General features: G+C 47.5%; 1 protein-coding gene across 5 annotated transcripts in view; it reads left to right on the top strand.

Moving 5' to 3' along the window:
* RGS3 (regulator of G protein signaling 3) overlaps positions 1-18,944 on the top strand; it is a 181,006-nt gene that overhangs the window by 28,605 nt on the left and 133,457 nt on the right. For 4 of the 5 annotated variants that reach the window (XM_006022634.2, XM_025203071.1, XM_025203073.1 and 1 more), the window contains exons 3-7: positions 6,792-6,842; positions 10,590-10,648; positions 11,637-11,731; positions 12,770-12,838; positions 15,152-15,212. In XM_006022634.2, coding sequence (XP_006022696.1) covers positions 6,792-6,842; positions 10,590-10,648; positions 11,637-11,731; positions 12,770-12,838; positions 15,152-15,212 — 335 coding nt within the window. Of the gene's footprint in view, positions 1-6,791; positions 6,843-10,589; positions 10,649-11,636; positions 11,732-11,965; positions 12,165-12,769; positions 12,839-15,151; positions 15,213-18,944 lie in introns of those variants that run through there. The other variant, XM_025203074.1, reaches the window with a different exon arrangement.

Below are 18,944 nucleotides of genomic sequence, written 5' to 3'. Positions count from 1 at the left end.
TGCTGCTCATTCCCTGTGATGAGTTGCTGCAGTCCCGGAGCAGAGCAGCAGGCACCTGTGAGGAAACAGCAGTCTCTTCCCAAGGGAGCTTAGGATGGATACAAGGAAAGCATTAAAAGAAAGTGTGCATGTACTTCTGTATGCATACGTGCATGACAAACCCCACACTAGTCTGACTTCTCCTGGGGCCTTAACAATCTCAGCTGTTGCTTATTTTATACATAGAGGGGTGACCTTTTTCTCCTTGAGGCAATGCAGATTCTCCATACTGAGATTCAGTGATGCTGTACCTTTTTCTTTTCACAGCAGCACAGTCCAATTTAAAAGGTTAAAAAAATAATGTCAAAATTCAGTGCAGAAAATCATGCAATTCCTGCCTTTTTCAGCTAGAAGCAGAGGGGGAACTCTGCTCGTTTGCCGGGACGTCCCCCTCCATAGGGAACTCAGTCACTCACTCCGAATCACTGCTCCCCTTCCCTTCCCACCCTATCTTGAGGCCAGGGCCACAGTCCAGGATGGCAAGGTGTGGTGGTGCCCCCATTGACATACCCAGAACTGTTAGTCCCAAGAACTCCAGTTTTGTGAGTCAGACCCAAAAAGCAGAAGCTTACCTGAAAATCACAAGATTCAATAGTTAATGATGTTTTATTCATGTTTGTGGGCCTTTTGGGTTTTGAACATTGAGATGCATCTGGATGGCTCTGTTAAGCTTTCCTCTGCAACCCGAAGGCCAGAAAATTTCATTTTTGTAAATGAAGACTGAAATTCTCCCATAATCTCATTGACTTCAGGAGCTGACACTTTACAAACATGAAATACCCTGAGACTAGTGACACTTACTGAAATCATGAGAGGTGGTTCACAACACTAGTAGAGACGGTAGCTGTTCTCTCTGAATCAAGCATTGACTGAGTGGTATCATGAAACTGTTATTCTCAACGACATGCAAGTGTGTTTGAATGAGGATACCTGTGGTGGCTGGCTTGGTGCTGAGATGAGAGTATGCTGGTGGGACACTGCTACAAATGATTTCTGTTTAAAGTTGACCTAGAAGAATTTGTGCTTTTGGGATGGATACAGATGGACTGAAAAAAGGGACCAGGTGTGATGAGGCTGAATTTCCTGTTGGGGCTGGAGGGCTTCTTGGCAGGTGCAAGAAGTAGAAGGGAGGCTCCCACAGTCCAGGTCTGATTGTCTTGGGTCTGGAGAGGGGTGCAACTCTTTACCTACAGACCTCACAGCTCCTAAGCATTTGTGTTAAACAGGAGCTACAAACATGTGCAAAAATCAAATCTCAAAGGATCTGAAGGCTGATAATTCTCCCTAACATGTAATCAGCTCTTGCTTCCTTGCTTGTTGAGATCCAGCTACCCTCTTCCTTACTCCACTAGGATGTTACAGTTGGCTTGTGTTAGCTGTTCCTTGTAAAAGTCCCTCTAGCCTTTTCCTAGTGCAAGCACAGGCCTGGTGCTTCATGGTTGTCCATTGGGGCTGGAAGGGTAGACAAGGCTCACCTTTGTAAACGCAGAGAGATGAGGAACCACACTTTTTCAAAGAAAACTCCACCCTTTGGGGACCGGTGCAGAAAGCTTTATTGCTCTGTGCAAAAGGAACATGGAAAACAAGGCACAGAGCCATTTTTTTTTAGCCACCTCTAGCTCTGTGGACTTGAAGGTGGGTGGAAATGCAGCCCTTGAACACATCCCATCAATCGGGGGAAACTCAACAAAATTGGCTCCTTGTGCCTTGATTTTTTTTTTTTGAAGAGTTTACAAGAGTTTTCAGCATTCAGTGCAAGGAAAGGGGCTGCCTTTCCTTCCAGCAGAGATTAGTGGGAAGAGCAGCAGACTGCCTGTCTGAGAAAATATTAATGCCTCCACTGAAACCCTATTTCTATGTGGTTGGAGTTTTGTTTGTTTAACAAATCCTTTCCTCAGGCTCTTGCACCACCGGTTCTCAGACTCCTTCCAGAAACAGAAGTCATTTCACAGCTCCAACCCCCTAGGGTTGCTGAAACCAGTACCAAGCTGGTAAAGGCTGGGGATCCCACTGCAAGGATCATATAAGCCATTTGGAATCCCACTCCCTAGTTCAAGAGACTCTATCCTCAAATTCAGCTTCAGTTGTCTCCTAAGCATCCATTTATAGTTAAAGTTTATCCCAGTGGCTAGAGCAAGGCTGGGAAAAATCTGTTTTGAGAGATCATTATAGCATTACAGCCCATTCCCTATAGGATGAAAAGGCTTTTCACACTGGATGAGACCACTGGGATAAATCTCTAATGCACCAGAGGGAGGTTAACACTTTCCATACAGTTCAGTGCCTTTGTTGCATTGCTTTTGTCCTTCCCCTTTCTGTTTGTTAATTACTTGTGTTGCACCCAGTGAAACAGGGCCTTCATTATTATGATAAACCAATAATGATAGATAATGGTTGTATAATTGCATGCAGCATAATCAAACCAACTAGGTGCCTCAGCACACCATGCTCTGCTCCTCTGACCATTGCCTACTTGGAGTACTCCTTTATAGACTGTTGCTAGTGGGCAGAACTAGTGGGCAGAAAATGAACCTCAAATGACTTTAAAAACTCTCACCCCTGCTGCACCCTTGTTATCTGCTTCAAGCTCTATTTCAGCTCAGCCCAGGATGTAGGAGTGCCACATGCTCTTTCAGGGAGATGAGATCCCCCTTAGCCACTCCTCGGTCTGATTCTCTCACATGCTCTTCCTCTCCCCACTCCCCCAAAGTTATCCTTGCACAAAAGCTTCCTTTCTCCTTGCGGTCCCCATTCATTAGCAGGCTGACTCCTGGTCACGCTTGGTTAGATGGGATCCTTTTGCTTTCACAGCATAACCATTGTTAAATGTTAATTGTGGAACAACAAGATTGTTCCCACGGTTTCAGAGATCTGAAGATAGAAAAAGGGTTAAAGTGGGGGTCCAAAGGCTGGGTTTGTTCTGGTAGCATGTTAAACACCAAAGGCCAAATTCTCAGCTGGAGTAAATAAACATTGACTTCAATAGGGCTGCACTGATTTACACTAGCTGGGATAAAATCTGGTGTTTTCTCTGTGCACTGGTTCCCAATCAGTAACATTTTTTGAACAGTTCAAGCGTTCTTTCTGTCTGCACCCCGACTCTATGCTTCTCTCCCTGTCTCACCCGCACCCGCAACGTCGGAGTCAAGCAGAAGCTATAATACCAAAGCTGCAAGCACTTTGGTTAACTAGATGCCTGTATGAGTCAGATTTAAGGCTGCTTTAAGTGGCTAAGGCAGTAGTAGTTCACCCTCTTGGAAACGTAGTATGTGGGGCAGTTTCAAGTGACCACAGTGGTGGCACTACTGTACCCTTGAAAAGGTCTAGTAACACCCCATGATGCTGTGGCACCCTGTTTGAGAACAACTGAGTTAAGGTGATATGTCAGAACCAGAGCTGGGCGACATTTTTGGTGGTCCCATTTTTACTGAAAAAAAATTAGATTTGGGCGGATTGAAACATCTTGCAAATTTGTGTTGAGTTCACTAATGAATTTTCATTGAAATAAACAATCCTAAGAGAAGTTCTGAAAAAAAAAAAGTGAAAATGGTTTATTTCAACACTTCCAGAACAAAACTCTTTGATGCAAAGGGATGTTTGGTTTGAATAGACTTCAGTTGTATTTAAAGGAAAATTAAGCTTGAAAATGAAATGAGGCAGTCTGTTTTGACACATTACATTTGGTTAAAAGTTAGTCCCCCCCACCCCCTGCCCCCCATTTTTTTGGTTCATGAAAAATGTTAAAAAAATATGTTTCAGCTCAACACAGAACAGTTAGAATGGGGTGTCATTTGGGGAATGAGCTTGTTTGTCGCTTACTGTAAGCAGCTCTGAGCCTTTCTGGATAGAGTAGGATATAAATTTAAATAACAAAAACAACAACATATTTTCAGGGCTTTTAAGGAACTGAGTGAAATTAGTCTTTTGGCCTGGATCTAGCCCAGGGCTTTATGGTAGAGTTTTCTCATACTCCACGTATACCTAGATGGGAATGAAATATTGGAGGATCTCCAGAGAAAAGTAACTAGAAAGTTCCCGGAGCCAAATCTTGTCTATCTAGCCCATCTGCTCTCACCCTGGCAATGTCAAGAACCTTACAGCTGGCTTAACTACCTGTTTAGAGATCCCTGTGGCCCTTGGGAATCCACCCAGAGCATCAAACCCACTCAAGGATCCTTTCTGGGGTATGTGGCATTTAGCAGCTCTTAGGAATGGTAACTCCCAAACATTGTGGTGTCTGACCAATGTCAGCTTTTAATAACATCAGGCTTCTCATCCCTAGTTCTCGAAGCACTTTACACGGATGACGAATTTCATTATTTCTGCTTTACAGATGGTGAAGTCACAGTGTAGAGAGGGCAAGTGACTTGTTCAATGATTTTTTTAGTACAGGATCCCAGAGGTCTTCCTGCACAGAGTGGTTGTGTTGATTTTTGCTTGCTTAAGGTGCAACCTGGCCAGAACTTGCTGCTGCTTCATTGTAGATATGACTCCAAGCTACTGTAGCTGCTTGCAGCTGGTGCTTTTATAGCACCTGGCCACTAAGAGGCAATGGTGGCAGAGTCAGGTTGTATTGAGCAAACAGCTGCTCCCAGATGCATTGACAAAGGGTGTGGACAGGGGACCTCTACAGATTCGTTACTCCCATTTCCTGATGGATAACTTTACTCCAGAGTGGAGTGACATGTGCCTGTATAAGGCTGTGTGTTTGCTGTAAGCATTGTGTGTTTGCTCCATTGCTGCTACCGTGGCGTTGACTTGCATTTGGCATTGGGGTCACTTCTGCACACAGCTGCATTCTGGTCCCTGTCCTTTGGTGCAGTATGGGACTTGGGGAAGCAGGAAGTGTAATGTTACGTGCCATTTCTCCCACAGGTAAGCCCTTGCCTTTGTTTTACCCTTTAGGGAGGCCAGCACCCTGCACTACTATCTTTCGGGCAGTGGGGAGTATTTGCCTTTGCTGTGATGGGCATGGTAAAAATGGCCGCTTTTGTTCTCTGTGGGCAAACACTGTGCTATTCTTGTCACGACCCCCACAGGCTATGAGACCCAATGCATAACAGCTCACCAAGAAGCCTCCAGTTGGTCACAGGAAACAGCCTGAACATTTGTGACAGTTGGAAAGCATGGTGTACCAACCCCAGCAATGGCAACATGCCACCCCCCATGGTGCATCAGGCAGATGATTATGGGAGCAATGCCCAGGCTGCTTGCTTGGGATGGCAGTGTCACTAGTTTGCTGTCTAGGAGTAAAAAGCCTCTCAGGCCAAATTGGCTTCTGCATGCCAAGTGGACCCCTGTTAGCTTGGCAAGGCCCAAAAAAGAGCTGATTGCAACTCATGGGGCTGCTGGAAGCATCTTCAGAAGGCTGGAAGTCGCAAATCCAGCCGAAAGGGGGTGTTAAAGTTAGTTGTCATTGATGGGGCTCTCTGTTCTCTCTTTGAACAATGGGGCTGTGACTAATGACTGGCACAGTGGTAGCAATAACAAGTCATCTGCCATATGGATGCTAAGTGCTGTGGTTGGTACTGCTGCCAGCAGAGTGAGATCCTGGAATGAAAGATGCCGCGCCCTGGTTACATAGAGCTAATGCAGCCTGCTGTACCATGGCCCTGGCTCTGCTCTGGTGCATTCTCCTTGTGGGCATTGCTTGCGTATGCGCATGTCTTGCGTTGCTTCTTCTCCCAGGTCTCTCTGAGGCTGATGCTTCAGTCCTCGGACTGGAATGGCCAGGGTACTCAATGAAGCCATGACCCAGCGATCTGCCGCATACACAGGAGACTCTCTGCACTGTCCTAGCTGTGCACTGGCCACTCTGCCAGCATGTGGGGCTTAGAGCTGGGGAGGCTTCACATCTCTTTCTTAGTAAAGTGAACTTGACTGATTAAACTCTGGGCTTTCTCACTGGGGACAAGCCCCACTGCTTTGTGATGGTAATAATGTTAGCAGATGTTCCTGTCTTGAGGTTGTGGGCAGGCAAGAGGCCAGGCCCTTGCCATCTGCTTCTCTCCATGTGGCTGGAGAAGTGTAGGCCTGAACAATGGGAGATGTTTTGTCTGCCAGGGCTGGAGGTGTTTGCGTGGCATCTGGCTTGAGAGGGCAGCTGGCTTCAGCTCCTCCTCTCTCTGAACAGCATCCATGTCCTGGTCTTGTGCTCCCAGTGCTGCTGGGGCATGTCTGGGTTTGGCTTCCTGGACAAAGCAGCGCTCTAAGGAATTGGCCTTTCTTCCACCAGGACTCAGAACCAGTTGTTTTGGTCTGAACCTCTCAGTCCTCTACTCCCTCTGGCCATTACTTGCTCTGTGCCATATTCTGCTCTCAAACTCTGCTCCCCCTTAGCTTGGCACTGGCTACAAATCAGAAACAGCTCAGAAACATGGCTGTGTGGGTGCAGTTGCTCTAGGAGCACCCACTGGCTTTGATTCACACCATGTCTCCACAGCACGATACGCCACTAGTCCTTACACCAGCATGTTAGGTCCACTCTTTTACATGGGACCTGGGACAGAGGAACTGTGGGAATGTCAAGTATTATAATCCCTGTTTTAAGATCAGAGACGGGAGTAGGCAGCACATTGTGCAACTGCTGCAGAGAGGCTGGGATGAAGCTGGTCGTAGGATGAAACTGTGTGTATTGAGGGGGTCTCTCTGTCTTTGGCCAGTCAGGCTGTTGAAGCCTATTTGGTGGGAAATCTCCAAGGGTGAGTTCCACATCAGCTCCCTTACCTGCTCCTTTTGCTTTCTGCCCTCAGGTCAGCTGAAGCTGTCCATCGATGTGCAGGGCAGGTGTCTCATGCTGCACAGTAAGTATTACTTGGTTGTGTTGAACTCGACATGGTGCCACAGCACCCAGTTACGATCACTAGCACAGATGAAACCAGCTTTAGAGAGGACACCCTCTGTGGGGTCTTGCAGAGGCCCAAGTGCTATACACCGGGGTCCACTGCTGGGAGTGAACATTTCCATTGCGGGTGGATTGAAACTTTTCCTGTTTAGGTTATTTAATCATTTTTAACTCCATTGTTTGAAAATGCTGCCTGTTTCAAAATGCAAATATTATTTTAAAAGGAAAAGTCAAGATGTTTTGTCTCTTCTGATTTTCCCTTCCTTTTTTTTTTTTTTTTTTTTTGGCTAATGCCATTTGCCAAATTTGATTCAAATTTGCAAATAGGTTTGGTGGCCCCAGAACTGCCCGTTTCTGCCTATTGAATTCCCTGCTCCCTGAAGAGTTGCACCCAGCTCTCCTGGGGGTTCTCTGCCATGAGAGTGTGCTATTGGACCTGAAAGGGCCAACCCTATTGCTAAGGTGGCAATAGGCTCCTCAACCTTTATACATGGCGCAGCCAGTGCAAGAAGGGACAGAGCACTGTGGGGCAGAACAGGGGGGTCCGTACAGTCTCATCAGTGGGGTCTGCGTTGTGTGAGGAGAGCAGTGCTTTGCCCTTTACCTTCCTTGACCCTGCTCTAGTCAGGTTTTTTAACCAGGTGAAGCAGGTTCATTCCTGGCAGGACCTTCCTGGTTTGTACCATACCTCACTTCTCCCATGAGTGAGTCAGCAGTGTTGCAGTCACAGGACCTATTCAGGGTAGCCCCAATACAGGGGCCCTTTCTGGCTGGCGCACTCATGGACCTGGTATGGGAGCCTGGTGGGATGAGGCTATGCTTTAGGTCTCTGACAGCACCCAGGGCATTTACTGGCACTAAACTTTCTAACAGTGATGGCTGCAAATCCATTACCAACCAGCTTGGGGTTAGCTCTTGAGAGCAGAGCCAGAGTTCCTCCCTCTCTGCCTGCTTGTCTGCACATCACTCTCTGTCCATCCCTTTCCTTTCCTCTGTTTCCCCTAGGAGCCAGAATCACTGAGCTCAACATTACAGCTACAGCACAGTTTCCCAAATCGCTTTGATTCCAGTGGGCTCTGTCAAACCCTCTGGAGCATGAAAGAGGAGCTGGCTTCCTCGCTGGAGTGCTGCTGTCCTCATTCTCTGTGTAGGCTGACTATGCTGCTGCTGCATGGGGCTTCAGTTGGGAGTGGGGGTACAAGCCCCCAACACTTCCACTTGATAGTGTAGGCATTGTGCTGTTTAGCCTCAAATAGTATGACCCCCAGAGCTCGTTCCACCCTACCTCAAGGGTCTTGCTGGCCTGTGCTGCACTGAAATGGGGCACTGTGCTGGGAGGGGCTGAGTGATCCCCACTTCTCCTGAATGCTCACCAGCCACTGCTGCACATAAAGTGCAGTGGAGTGGTGGAAAGGGGCTTGCAGTGCCCAGCAGGCTCTTCTTAAAACCACTGGATTCCACAGCAGCTGCCAGTATGTCAGGGAGGGATTTACAAGGGGAGTCAAGTGCCTAAGATGCAAATAGGTGTCAAGTGGATTAGGCACCTAACTCCCATGGATTTTAAGGGGAGTTGGGCACCTGACCTGTTGAGTAGTTCTTCTTTAATTTCTACTAGATGCCTGTCTGTATCTTTATATGCCTGACTGCCTTTGTGCATCTGACACCATGGTATTCAGTGCAAAGCCATGTCCTCAGTGCAGTCCTCATGCCACAGGAGAGTGAAAGCCCCTGAAGTGATGTTAATGTGTCATATGCATTTTGCTGGATGCCTTTTCAGAGATGAGCAGTGCTATACAGCAGTGCACATGGCACAGGGGAGCAAAATGCTTAACCCCAGCAGTGGGGCTGAGTGCATGTCACTGGAGAATGTTAAAGGTGCCTGGCAGAAAATTGAAATGGAGTCATCAGCGCTTCATTCTGCTGCATAAAGAAGGACAGAAAGACCCACTCTTGGCAGCTCTCTTCCCTTTAGAGGATCAGGAGTGTTGGGTACCTTTGCTGCTTTATTGGAGGTCTCACATATATATATTGGGACCTCTTCATTCCTGAAGTGAGGGAATTTAGTGCTGGGTTGTTAACCTTGATGCCTATCAGAGCCATAAGTAGGATGTTCTAAGTTAGCACTGGGGGCTGGTTGTGCCCCACTCACCCACCCTTAGCTAAACAGCTGACTCCCATCTTCTTTTTTTTCAGTTTGCAAAAAGCTGAGTCATAGCTGGAATAAAACCCCTTCCCCTGTGAATGCATCTGTTCTCCTTGATCTGAGAAAACTATTAGAAGTGGAGTCAGGTGCAAAGGGGCAGTATCCCTCCATCCCCATGGAGCAGGGCTGCCGAATCCCAAGGGGCTCAGTGGGATGAAGGTACAGAAGAAGTGTTAGGCTGAAAACCAAGTACCACTCCCATGGAGGGTAGTAACCAGCTCCGCAGGGGTCATGGAGGAAGCCCCACCACACATAACTAGACCACCCAACCCTTAGCCAATGGCTGCATGAGAGATCCCACCAAGCATATTCTAGTATATGTTTGACTAGTGTTTGCTTCCCTGAGTGAGAGCCTATGGACAAACTGAGCCATCATGTGCAGACAGCAGGAAGCTCTTTAACCCAACAAAGATAGAATAGGATCCAAGGAAGCAGAAGCTAGGGAGATCTGGGCTAGAAGTAAAGCATGTGTATTCAACACAGTGTTGAGAGAGCAATTAATCACTGGAAGAGCTGACTAGTGATAGGGTAGACTCTCTGGTACTTGATGGTGTTAAACTAAGACTGGGAATTCCTTTCTAAAAGATCTGCTTCAGGTCAGCCACAACTTGTGAGGTCACTGAAGACATCCGTGGCTGGGATCCTCTGGTGATGCTGGAAGCCAAAGTGAATGAACACAATAATCCTTTTTAGCCTTTGGGGCGGGCCAGCCCCAAACACAGTTTTGGAAAATAGCATGCGAGAACAGTGGGTCCTTGCTGAACCCACTCTGCTCCCATAGCATTTGCTGCACTGTGAATTGCATTTTCCAATGGTCCCAGCTCTGATGAAGAGAAATGCATGCATCTCCCAGCTGAATGCAAAAGGCACTGCCACCTTGCTGGGCATGTTCTGAATGACCTTTGCTCAGCCATGACAGACTGCCACGTACAATCTGTGCACTGGGGACAGATTCTGATTTCTCTCACACAGCTGGAAAACATGACACCTCCCTGCTGCAGTCAGTGGAGCAATATTGGGTTTGCATAGGCGGAGCTGAGATCAGCACAGAGCTTTTGATATTTGATTTGATGATACACTTGGCCCTGGGGTAAGGTGCCTTGGGCCCTTGAATTGTGTGAAGTCAGGCACATGAAATGCAATTTGTCACCTGGATGCTGAACTGTATCTGCCTTAAACTTCACTTAAGGATGCCAATATTTGTAGTACAATTTTACTTAAAAACACTACACCCATTGATCATTTCTCTCTGCAGCCTGCCCTGCTGCCAGGGTGCCCATGGTGCTGGGGAGGTGCATGTAGGGAGCCTGCCAGGAGGGTCACCTTCCAGCCTGTGCCCTCTATGCGAGACTTTGGTTTAATCCTGTGCCTCAGGCTCTGAGCAAAGAAGAGCCCTGCTGTCCATGTGCAGTGCCGGGGCAGCAGAGAATTCTCGGAGCACAGTGCGGGGGGAAGATGTTATTTTTCTTGTCTTTTTCCAACCACATTTAATTTTATTTTTAGTTATGGAAGCAAAAGGCCTGATGGGCAAAGAGTACCGGACGTGTGATTCTTATGTGAAGGTGGGTTCTTCTGCAGTTGTTGCAGAGCTCTGGGTTCAGTGTGTGCTGTGAGGACAATCTTGTTTGGTGCCCTTCCTGACTTTGAGGTATATTTCCCCAACCACGCGCTGGGCTATCACCCTTCCCCACACCTAGTTGGGGGATGTGCATAAATCAAGTCACAGCCATTTCATGGACCTCTCCATTTGTCTCGAATGACCTCTCCTCCGACTGATCTGTCGCGAAGTGTTTTTCCTGCATCAGGTGAGCGAAGACAGCTGGTCTCTTGCAAGATGCTGGATCACTGTGTTAATTGCTCCTGTGGGGCTGTCAGCCTCAGACCATGAATTTACTGCTACAGCATCACTGCTCACATGGAGTTGGATGCCAGCTGAGTGGCTTTTGCTTGGGTTTGGGTTAACAAGGATTATGTGCCTATGCACACCATTTTCTGCAAGAATATTCCATCATGCAGATTAAGGAAAAGGGAGAAAGGAGTTCAGCCTTGGGCAAACAGTAGCAAAAGTGCCGCAGACACTAGGGGTAGGTTTAGCAGATGACACCTGAATAAGTCATTTATTTGTCTCTCTTTTCTGACTGAACAAAAATGCATGCTATTATATGATGCAATGCACCATACAATATGGTGTATGATGCACTCCTACTGCAGGTCTTCAACCCCTTGGTGGGAGGGGTCAGGGGCTGTTAAATCAACCCCTGGATTTTCTGATATTTAACTTGTATTTTTTCCATAGTATTTGCTCATGAGCAGCATTTGTCCTGCTTGCTTTACCCTAGGAAGTTTTGTCATGTTGTTGCTAGACATGTACAATCCCAAGTGATCTGTAAATGTGGCCAGCATAGGCTCAACTCAGTCTTTGAGACCTAGCCATCCATGCAGCTGGTTCTGCAGGTCTCCTGATAATTATAGCACCAATGAGCTAATGACTCGCCAGAGTTTGTGTTTGCTGAGAGATAGCTAATGTGCCATTTGTTTCTCCAAATGAAGATGTCTATAGTACCGGACACTGATCGGAAATGCAGGCAAAAGACCAAGACTGTGCTGGACAGCAAAAATCCCGTCTTCCACGAGCACTTTCTCTTGTGAGTATGAATGGTCAGATGCAGCCCCATCCTATTGTGCTGTGTTCCAAACTGGGCATGTGTTCTGAATGGGATTGGAAGCGAATTCGCGCAGTAGCTGTGCTCTGTGAGCCTCTTGTAGCCAAGACCCAGCATTGGCTCTTCAACTATTATCTTTAATAAACATGCATCATGCATGACAAGGTTTTATACTGAAATGAGGAGTGACAGACATTATTTTGCTGTTTCTTGTAGCTGAAATGCCTTGAACTTTTGAACAGAGCTTTGCTGAAGCTCACAAAGCTGTCAATACACAGCATGACAGCAATATTCCTGCCCATTTGGAGTTTCTTATTGGGTAACTTCTATACATCCTTATGGAGTCGGGGAAACAAACTCCATTTCCTAGATACTGAGCCAGCAATGAAACGGGGGATCGGTATGAACAAGGAAGGTAAAAGGCTTTCCCAAAGCTCTCGCATGTCTTTGCATGGTAAAGGAGCCCCCTGGCTTGTAGCATTTTGGTAGATCTCATTATCTCTTGCAGACCTGCTGTTGCGAGATCTCTACACTCATAAAATATTTAATTCAGCAACAGAGTGATTATTTAACAGCATGATTTATTGGTTTTCTTGGTGTGTTTTTACTTTGATGCTTAACATGTATCTTCCTGTAAGAATTTTTCCCCCTAAGCAACCTGAGCTGTGTTTCATCACCTGCCCTAAAGAGTTTACCTCCCTTCTAGTAGTGTATCGACAACAAATGGCTTGTTGTTTAACTATGCAAGCAAGAGTTCTTTATTATGTAATAAAAATGGGTTGGAGCTTGCACTTTGGTAAAAGAGTGCACAGCAGCTCTTTGGAGAAGACTGTGCTCTGTACTTCTTGCCATGCAGATGTGTGTGGGATCCAAGGGACAGGTTGTGGAGAAAAGGTTGGAGCAAGTGCCTGTGTCTGAGGAGGCAGAACTGTGGCAGTAAAAGCATGCTAAAAATCCCAAATGCTTAGTACTTCTGGGTGAGTAGCACTCACATCCCATCTTCTCTGGCTTGTGTCACAGCCCAGTTCAAGAGGAAGATGAACAAAAGCGTCTTCTGGTTACAGTCTGGAACCGCGAGAGGAATTCCAGGTAAAGGTGCCGCTAGGATGGGGCTGGGGTTGGGATGCTGGAGAACTGTCTCTTTAAGAAAATGAACCATCCTGTCTGCTCTGGTTAATTTCATGTGAGCTCTTGTAGAGCCCTTTGTCCCATGGCTCAGCCTTGACATCAGGGACTGCTGTGTGAGTAGACTGAGGGCAGGCTGCTGCTGTTTCATTTGAGCAGCCCTGGCATTGCATTCAGGTCTTCTCAAGCCAGACGTGCAGATATCTGCAGGAAGAGGAGGACACGTGTCCTGGATCTGCTTCCTCATTCGGGGCAGGGGTGGCGCGCAGGCTTCTGATCGACCTGACCCAACTGCTCCTCCATTTCTGTTGGCTGCTGGAAGGCTCCATGTTCTGTCTCTGACTCTCCCATCCCCCTACAGTGGGGTGATATTTAAGCAAATTCAACTCCTAGTGAAGACTTTGCTAGGGCCAGGGCAGCATTTTGCATACGGTTTTGGATAATGTGGCTGAGAGAGAATTTTGCCTTGGGGAAGCTCACCCATTGTCTATCCACACTGATGCCTGTGGCAGCCCACGGGTGGCTCTCTGGTTACCTGGTCTGCTGCTTGAAAGTTCCTATGCATGGCTTATGGAAAGTATTTTTTCTACAGAATAGCTTCCCCAAGTGGACACTGGTGTCACCATGGGTGCTCTTTCCATAACAGGTGATCAGACCTCACATGAGCAGCAGCTAATGCCATGGCACACTCCACCCGTGTGTAGATATGGAGCAGACCTGAAGATTTTGCCAGGTTTATAGCATCCAAGAAATACTGAAGGGAAAGGTATTTGGGTCCTTTAAGCTCCATCCTGCCAGGAAAGCCCTGCCTGCCTCCTGACCTGCTTCAGCCAGTGCTGGCTGCCCATTAGCCGCCTGAGCTCAGTGATATGTTTCTTCAATCCTTTACCTCCTGCACTCTCAGAAGAGTTTCTGTGCTAAAGCAGTGCTGTGGGGTAGTTGTCTTCCTGGGACATAACCCAGTCAGTCCATTCTGTAGTAAAGAATATCTCCCTGCTGCCATAGGAGGCGCAACTATTGGAGATATTGCTTAGAAAGAAGGCCTTCCAGAAGCAAGTGCTTTTAAATGGCTTCACTGTATCCCTTTAACATTAGAAATTCAGGTCTTGTTTCCTCTGTTGTCCTAAGGACTCTCTGGAGAGCTGGTGGGATTGTGGCATCTCAAGCAGGAAGGAAGTTAGCTGGGAGGAGAAGAGGTTTTTATGAAGTCCGTTCAAAACTGTCTTACATTTTTGGGGGTGGGTGGAATTCATATTGACTCAAATGTCTGAGCAACAGTGGGCAGAAAAGCTCTCTTTGTTAATGGTTCAGCCCCTCCTTCAAATAAAGGCTCTGGAAGCTGCCTTCAGTGCTCTCCACTTCCAAAGAGAGCTGCCCCAAAGGTGGGAATGACAAGGCTGCTCTAAAACAATACATAAAAACGTCCCTTGTAATTTAACTCATAAAACTGAAGCAAATGCCAAACTCCATTTCCACCCTTATTGTTTCCAAGTTAAAAGTTGGGAGAAGGTACTGGAATCTCAGGCCTCTGCATGGGATTTGTCAGCAATGCTAATGTGAGGTGAACATGATCTTTGTACCTTAGTCTGGGACATGGAGACCTGTGTTGTGCTCTGCCACCAATGAGATCTGGATATAAGTGCCAGGTGCTTTTTCCAGGGTCTGTCTGCTGGGCCAGAAGTCCTGCCTGGGTATGCAACCTGCATCTTTCCCTCAGCACAATGTCTGTCCAGGGTAAAACAGCAAAACTAGGGCTTCTGTGCAGATTGGACTACACTCTTTTACAGAATTGTGGGTTTTTTGACCAACTGAGATGCAAGATGTGTCCCTGATATGGCAGACACAGCCCTATGAAGTAGAAATCCAGCCATGGTTATGACTGAGGTGACATCACAATTAGCAGGGTTACAACATCACAATTAGCCTGACCAGCAAAGTGGAGGCTGAAGACAGGGTGGGAAGAGCAGACATTGGTCAAAGGCCTTGTTCTCAGGCAGAGTGGAAAAACATAACTTGGAATAGGTGGGGGCTGGTGGCTCTCTGTGTCTCTTTAATCTTGTGTTAATATTACTCTTGAAGGGAGCTGGGTCTCTTGGCATGGGGAATGAGGTCAGAGCAGGGCTGGGAGTGGGGAGGTTCCCATAGATCTGTAGGGCAAGTGGAGTTTGTGAGTTGGTACTTGAAGGGGAAGCCCTTAGACAAATATGCTTGTGTAGGGCTGGTGCCGCAGGGGGACTTCAGCAGGGGCATGCTAACCCTTTTCCCAATCCTTTCCAGACAGAGTGAACTGATTGGCTGCATGAGCTTTGGAGTGAAGTCTCTCTTGACCCCAGACAAGGTACAGTGAGTGGTCTACAATTGGTTTGGGCTCCTCTCTATAAGGCAGTCAGGGAGTTATGGGAATTTTGAAAGAACCCTTGCCTGAAACATCCTGCATTTATGGAGGAGGGTGCTGGGGCCTTCTCAGGGAGGCTGGCAGGAGAATGGATTGGAAGTGCTAGGTGGGTGTTCTGTTTTCCAATGGAGGGAGCATGTGGAGCTGTATGCCCCGCTGTCTGGGCAGGAGCTGGTGAGCTGTACTTTGGGGTGGAGCTTGGAAGGTACCATCTTGGTTGGGGAGGACCCTAGTCTTGTTCCCAGCACTAATGACCCTTTTATGACTTCCAAGAGTGCAGAGCAAGGCTGTCAGAGTTTAGTTCTGGAGAGCAGATGGAGAGGGGAATCTGGACCTGGGTCCTTGAACCCCATCTCTGCCCCTACTGAGGGTGGGACCTGTAGAGAGCAGAGGACAGCGATGTCTTCTCAGTCAGCAACACCTGCTACCATACCTGGTGTCTTATTTGTGAGCCCAGGGCACTTGTTGATATGGGCCCTCCTCTTCCACAAACAACTTTTTAAGGGAAATGGCTGATACAGTCAATCCCCCTTCCCTCCCCCCTACTCCATTTGTCCTGCGATACCCTTAATATGCAAAGGATTTTGGTCTTCTGGAGTCCTGGCCTAGGTAACACTGGGGTGGGAATGAGCTGGTGGGAAGCTGAGTTGAATGAGGCTGAGAAGGTGCTGGCAGCAGAAGGAAACATGGCAAGGATTTGGTGAGCAGGGCTGGGGAGGTTTGAGCTCATATTCTGTGGAGATGGCTTTGGAAGCTCAGGTGGCTGGAGTAACCAAAGGGGCCTTGCCATCTGCTTCTGTAAAGTCATTAGAGAGTACATCCCTCCAGCCCATAGCCTGCTGGCTTGCACTTTTTCTCTTTCCCAAGGTGTTGCTTTAACTCTCTAAATCCCAGATGATAACACCACCCAGTGCTTTCCTTGGAAGGCTCTGGGGCTTTGCAGATGGTTAATCCTCACCACCCCCAGGAAGCAGGGTCACAATAAGCCCCATTTAAGAGATGGAGAAAGCGGGGTGCAGCAAACACAAGTCCTATTTCCAAACAAAGCTACTGAGTTGGCTGCCCAGCTGTGGGAGAGCAATGGGGAAGGAGCAGATGGGTATGGTGAACAGGGGCAGGCCAGCTTGTCAGGGAGGACTTATGGCCCAGTCATGCGCTCTCGTACACTTTGCCCGGGAAGATGATGACTGGGGCTGAGATCCTCAGCTGTGCAGAAACCATGTTTCTCTAGCTAATAGTTAATGCTAGTAAAAGAGCATTGGAAGGGAGACCAAGCCTCCTGTCTTAGGGGTTAGACTCTACTCTCTAACTAGTGTAGACCCAGAGAAAATCTGCATAGGGCAGCCTATCTTATATCTATTATGGAAGGGTTTCTGCCACTTTCTTATGAAGTGTGTAGTCCTGCATTATCAAATCCCAGACCCTGAGCATGAATTTGAACTGACCTGATAATTCCTATGTCCTAAGACCCAGCTTCTCCCTGAGCCCCACTCCCTGCTCTGCACCCCTGGGTTTTCAGTGTTCTCTATCCCTTGGGTTAATTCCTGACCATCATGGCCACACAGGGATGCACCACCCAAGTTATTTGTGGAGTTATCCTGAAACAATCCCATGGTTTCCAGCCAGTAGCAGCTATTCCTGCTCCATTGCTTGATAATCATGATACGCTTTCACTAACCCTCTCACCAGAGGGGGATGGGAGGCGACTGCTACCCTTCTCACAGTTGCTGTCTTATTACCATTCCGTGCACTGGAGCAGACACGTTGTGGGCTGGGCTAGCAGTAGCATTATTTCCCATTGTAGACCCAACACAAAAGAGTGGGCAGCAGGGAACACTATCAAACCAGTGCTGCCACAGCCTGGCTACACTGTGATAATACAGATTTAAAATACACTGGGTTTTTCTTTCCACTGATTCCCCCCTCTGAGTCCTGAAAAACATAGGAAACACTGGAATTGTCCAACTTATCCAGTGTCCTGTTTCTGGCAGTGGCAGAAGATACAGGGACTCTTCAGTATAAGCAGCTGTGGAATTACCTGCCCACAAGGAAATTTTGTCTTAGTCCCCATCGTGTAGCGATTTCAGTATTAGATACGGCCTCCAGTTCTGGTGGCTGCATATCAAAAAGGAGCCTGGTAAATTCAAATGGATTTAGGAAAGCTGGTGAATGATTTGAGGTCTGTGAACCTGGTTTATTGCAAGAGATTAAACAGAATCAATCTATTTGAAATCTTTGTAAAATTAAACTTTCTGGAATCTTAATAAACTTTGGCAATGAATTCTATAGGCTAATCGCAGCATCTGAGCTCAGCGCTTGGGGGCAAGAATGTGTATCTGCATGTGCATGTGCGTGCGTACCTTCCCCCGCTCCCTCACACACGCATATTCATACAATGCCCCAAGGGAGGAGTCTGGAGGTTGATGATCTGAACACACAGCTGGCACCGCTGTGGTTGGCCAGAGCTATCCCTGGCTTTAGTGCTCTATATGCTATTGCATGAAACTTTGAGACAGTTTCCTGGTTGCTGCCTACTTGCTCCAAACAATCCCTTTTTCATGGCTTGATGGAATGAAATGCCCAGTGTGGTTGCTCCAGCATGCTTGGTTTACTAGTAGGGTTGACAGCTCTGTTTGAATTTATTCCGGGAGGCTTCCAAAACATCAACATACTCGCAACACACAATGCGAACATGCCTGTGTGTTTGTGTATATCTGTTACAGATTATGGTGCATAGACTTTATATCAGGAAGGCAAATGCACATTACTATTACATTTTAAAAACCCGCTGGACTACCATATAAACTAGATTCAATATTTAATATTTATTTTCATGAATGCCCTATCATTTATCTCCTGAGTGACTCTCAGCAGTCTCCTGAAGATTTATATCTAATTTCTGGAGACTCCAGGGCAATTCTGGAGGGTTGACAATCCTGTTTGTTAGGAAGGAACCCAACTGCAGTACAGCTAGCATTCCCTACCCGTGCTGGTGAAGGCTGTTGTCAAAATTGGGAAATATTCTTTCTAGTGACAATGTTAGAACCATGGTCTCTTTGTTGGCACCCAGTAGATGGCAAGTGTGATGTGGGCCCAGTTCTGGCAGGGACTGAGCAAGTTTCGCTCAAGCCACTGTAGAGTTTTTAGAGGTTTCAGTAGCAGTGCTAGGTCACTACTACATGATCATAGGCATCGACGATGTGTAAGTGTTGCCAGTGGGGGCGTGGGGGGTGGTGGTGCACTGTCCACACTGCTGCTGGGTGCCAGCTCTGACTGGGCTGCAGCCCCACAGTCAGTGCAGAAATTGCACCGTTGCCACTGCCCCCACTGCTGCTGAGCCCTGACTTTGGCTGTGCTGCAGACTTGCACCTCATCATCGATGCAGAAATCCTGGGGGTACATGCAGTGACCTAGGCCTGGTCTCCACCTGATGTGACCCTTCTGGTGCGTAAAGAGGCTGAAGCGCATCTGGAACTCCACTTCCCTAGAGATAATGGCTAGATAGCCAGGTCAGACTCCTGGGGGGGGAGTGGGGGCATGGCAGGAGAAAGGGGATTGGACCAGATTGCTTCTTTGCTCTGGTGATTTCCAGATGCTAAAAAAGTCATCTGGGCAATGTGCAGTGAGACATAAATTAAAGGAGCTCTGAGATTCACTGGTCCCTGGCCAGTTCAC

The sequence above is a fragment of the Alligator sinensis genome, unplaced genomic scaffold, assembly GCF_000455745.1.
Source record: "Alligator sinensis unplaced genomic scaffold, ASM45574v1 scaffold235_1, whole genome shotgun sequence".
Classification (NCBI taxonomy): Eukaryota; Metazoa; Chordata; order Crocodylia; family Alligatoridae; genus Alligator; species Alligator sinensis.
Note: the sequence above shows the minus strand (reverse complement) of the source record. Positions and strands in the feature narration are given on the sequence as shown.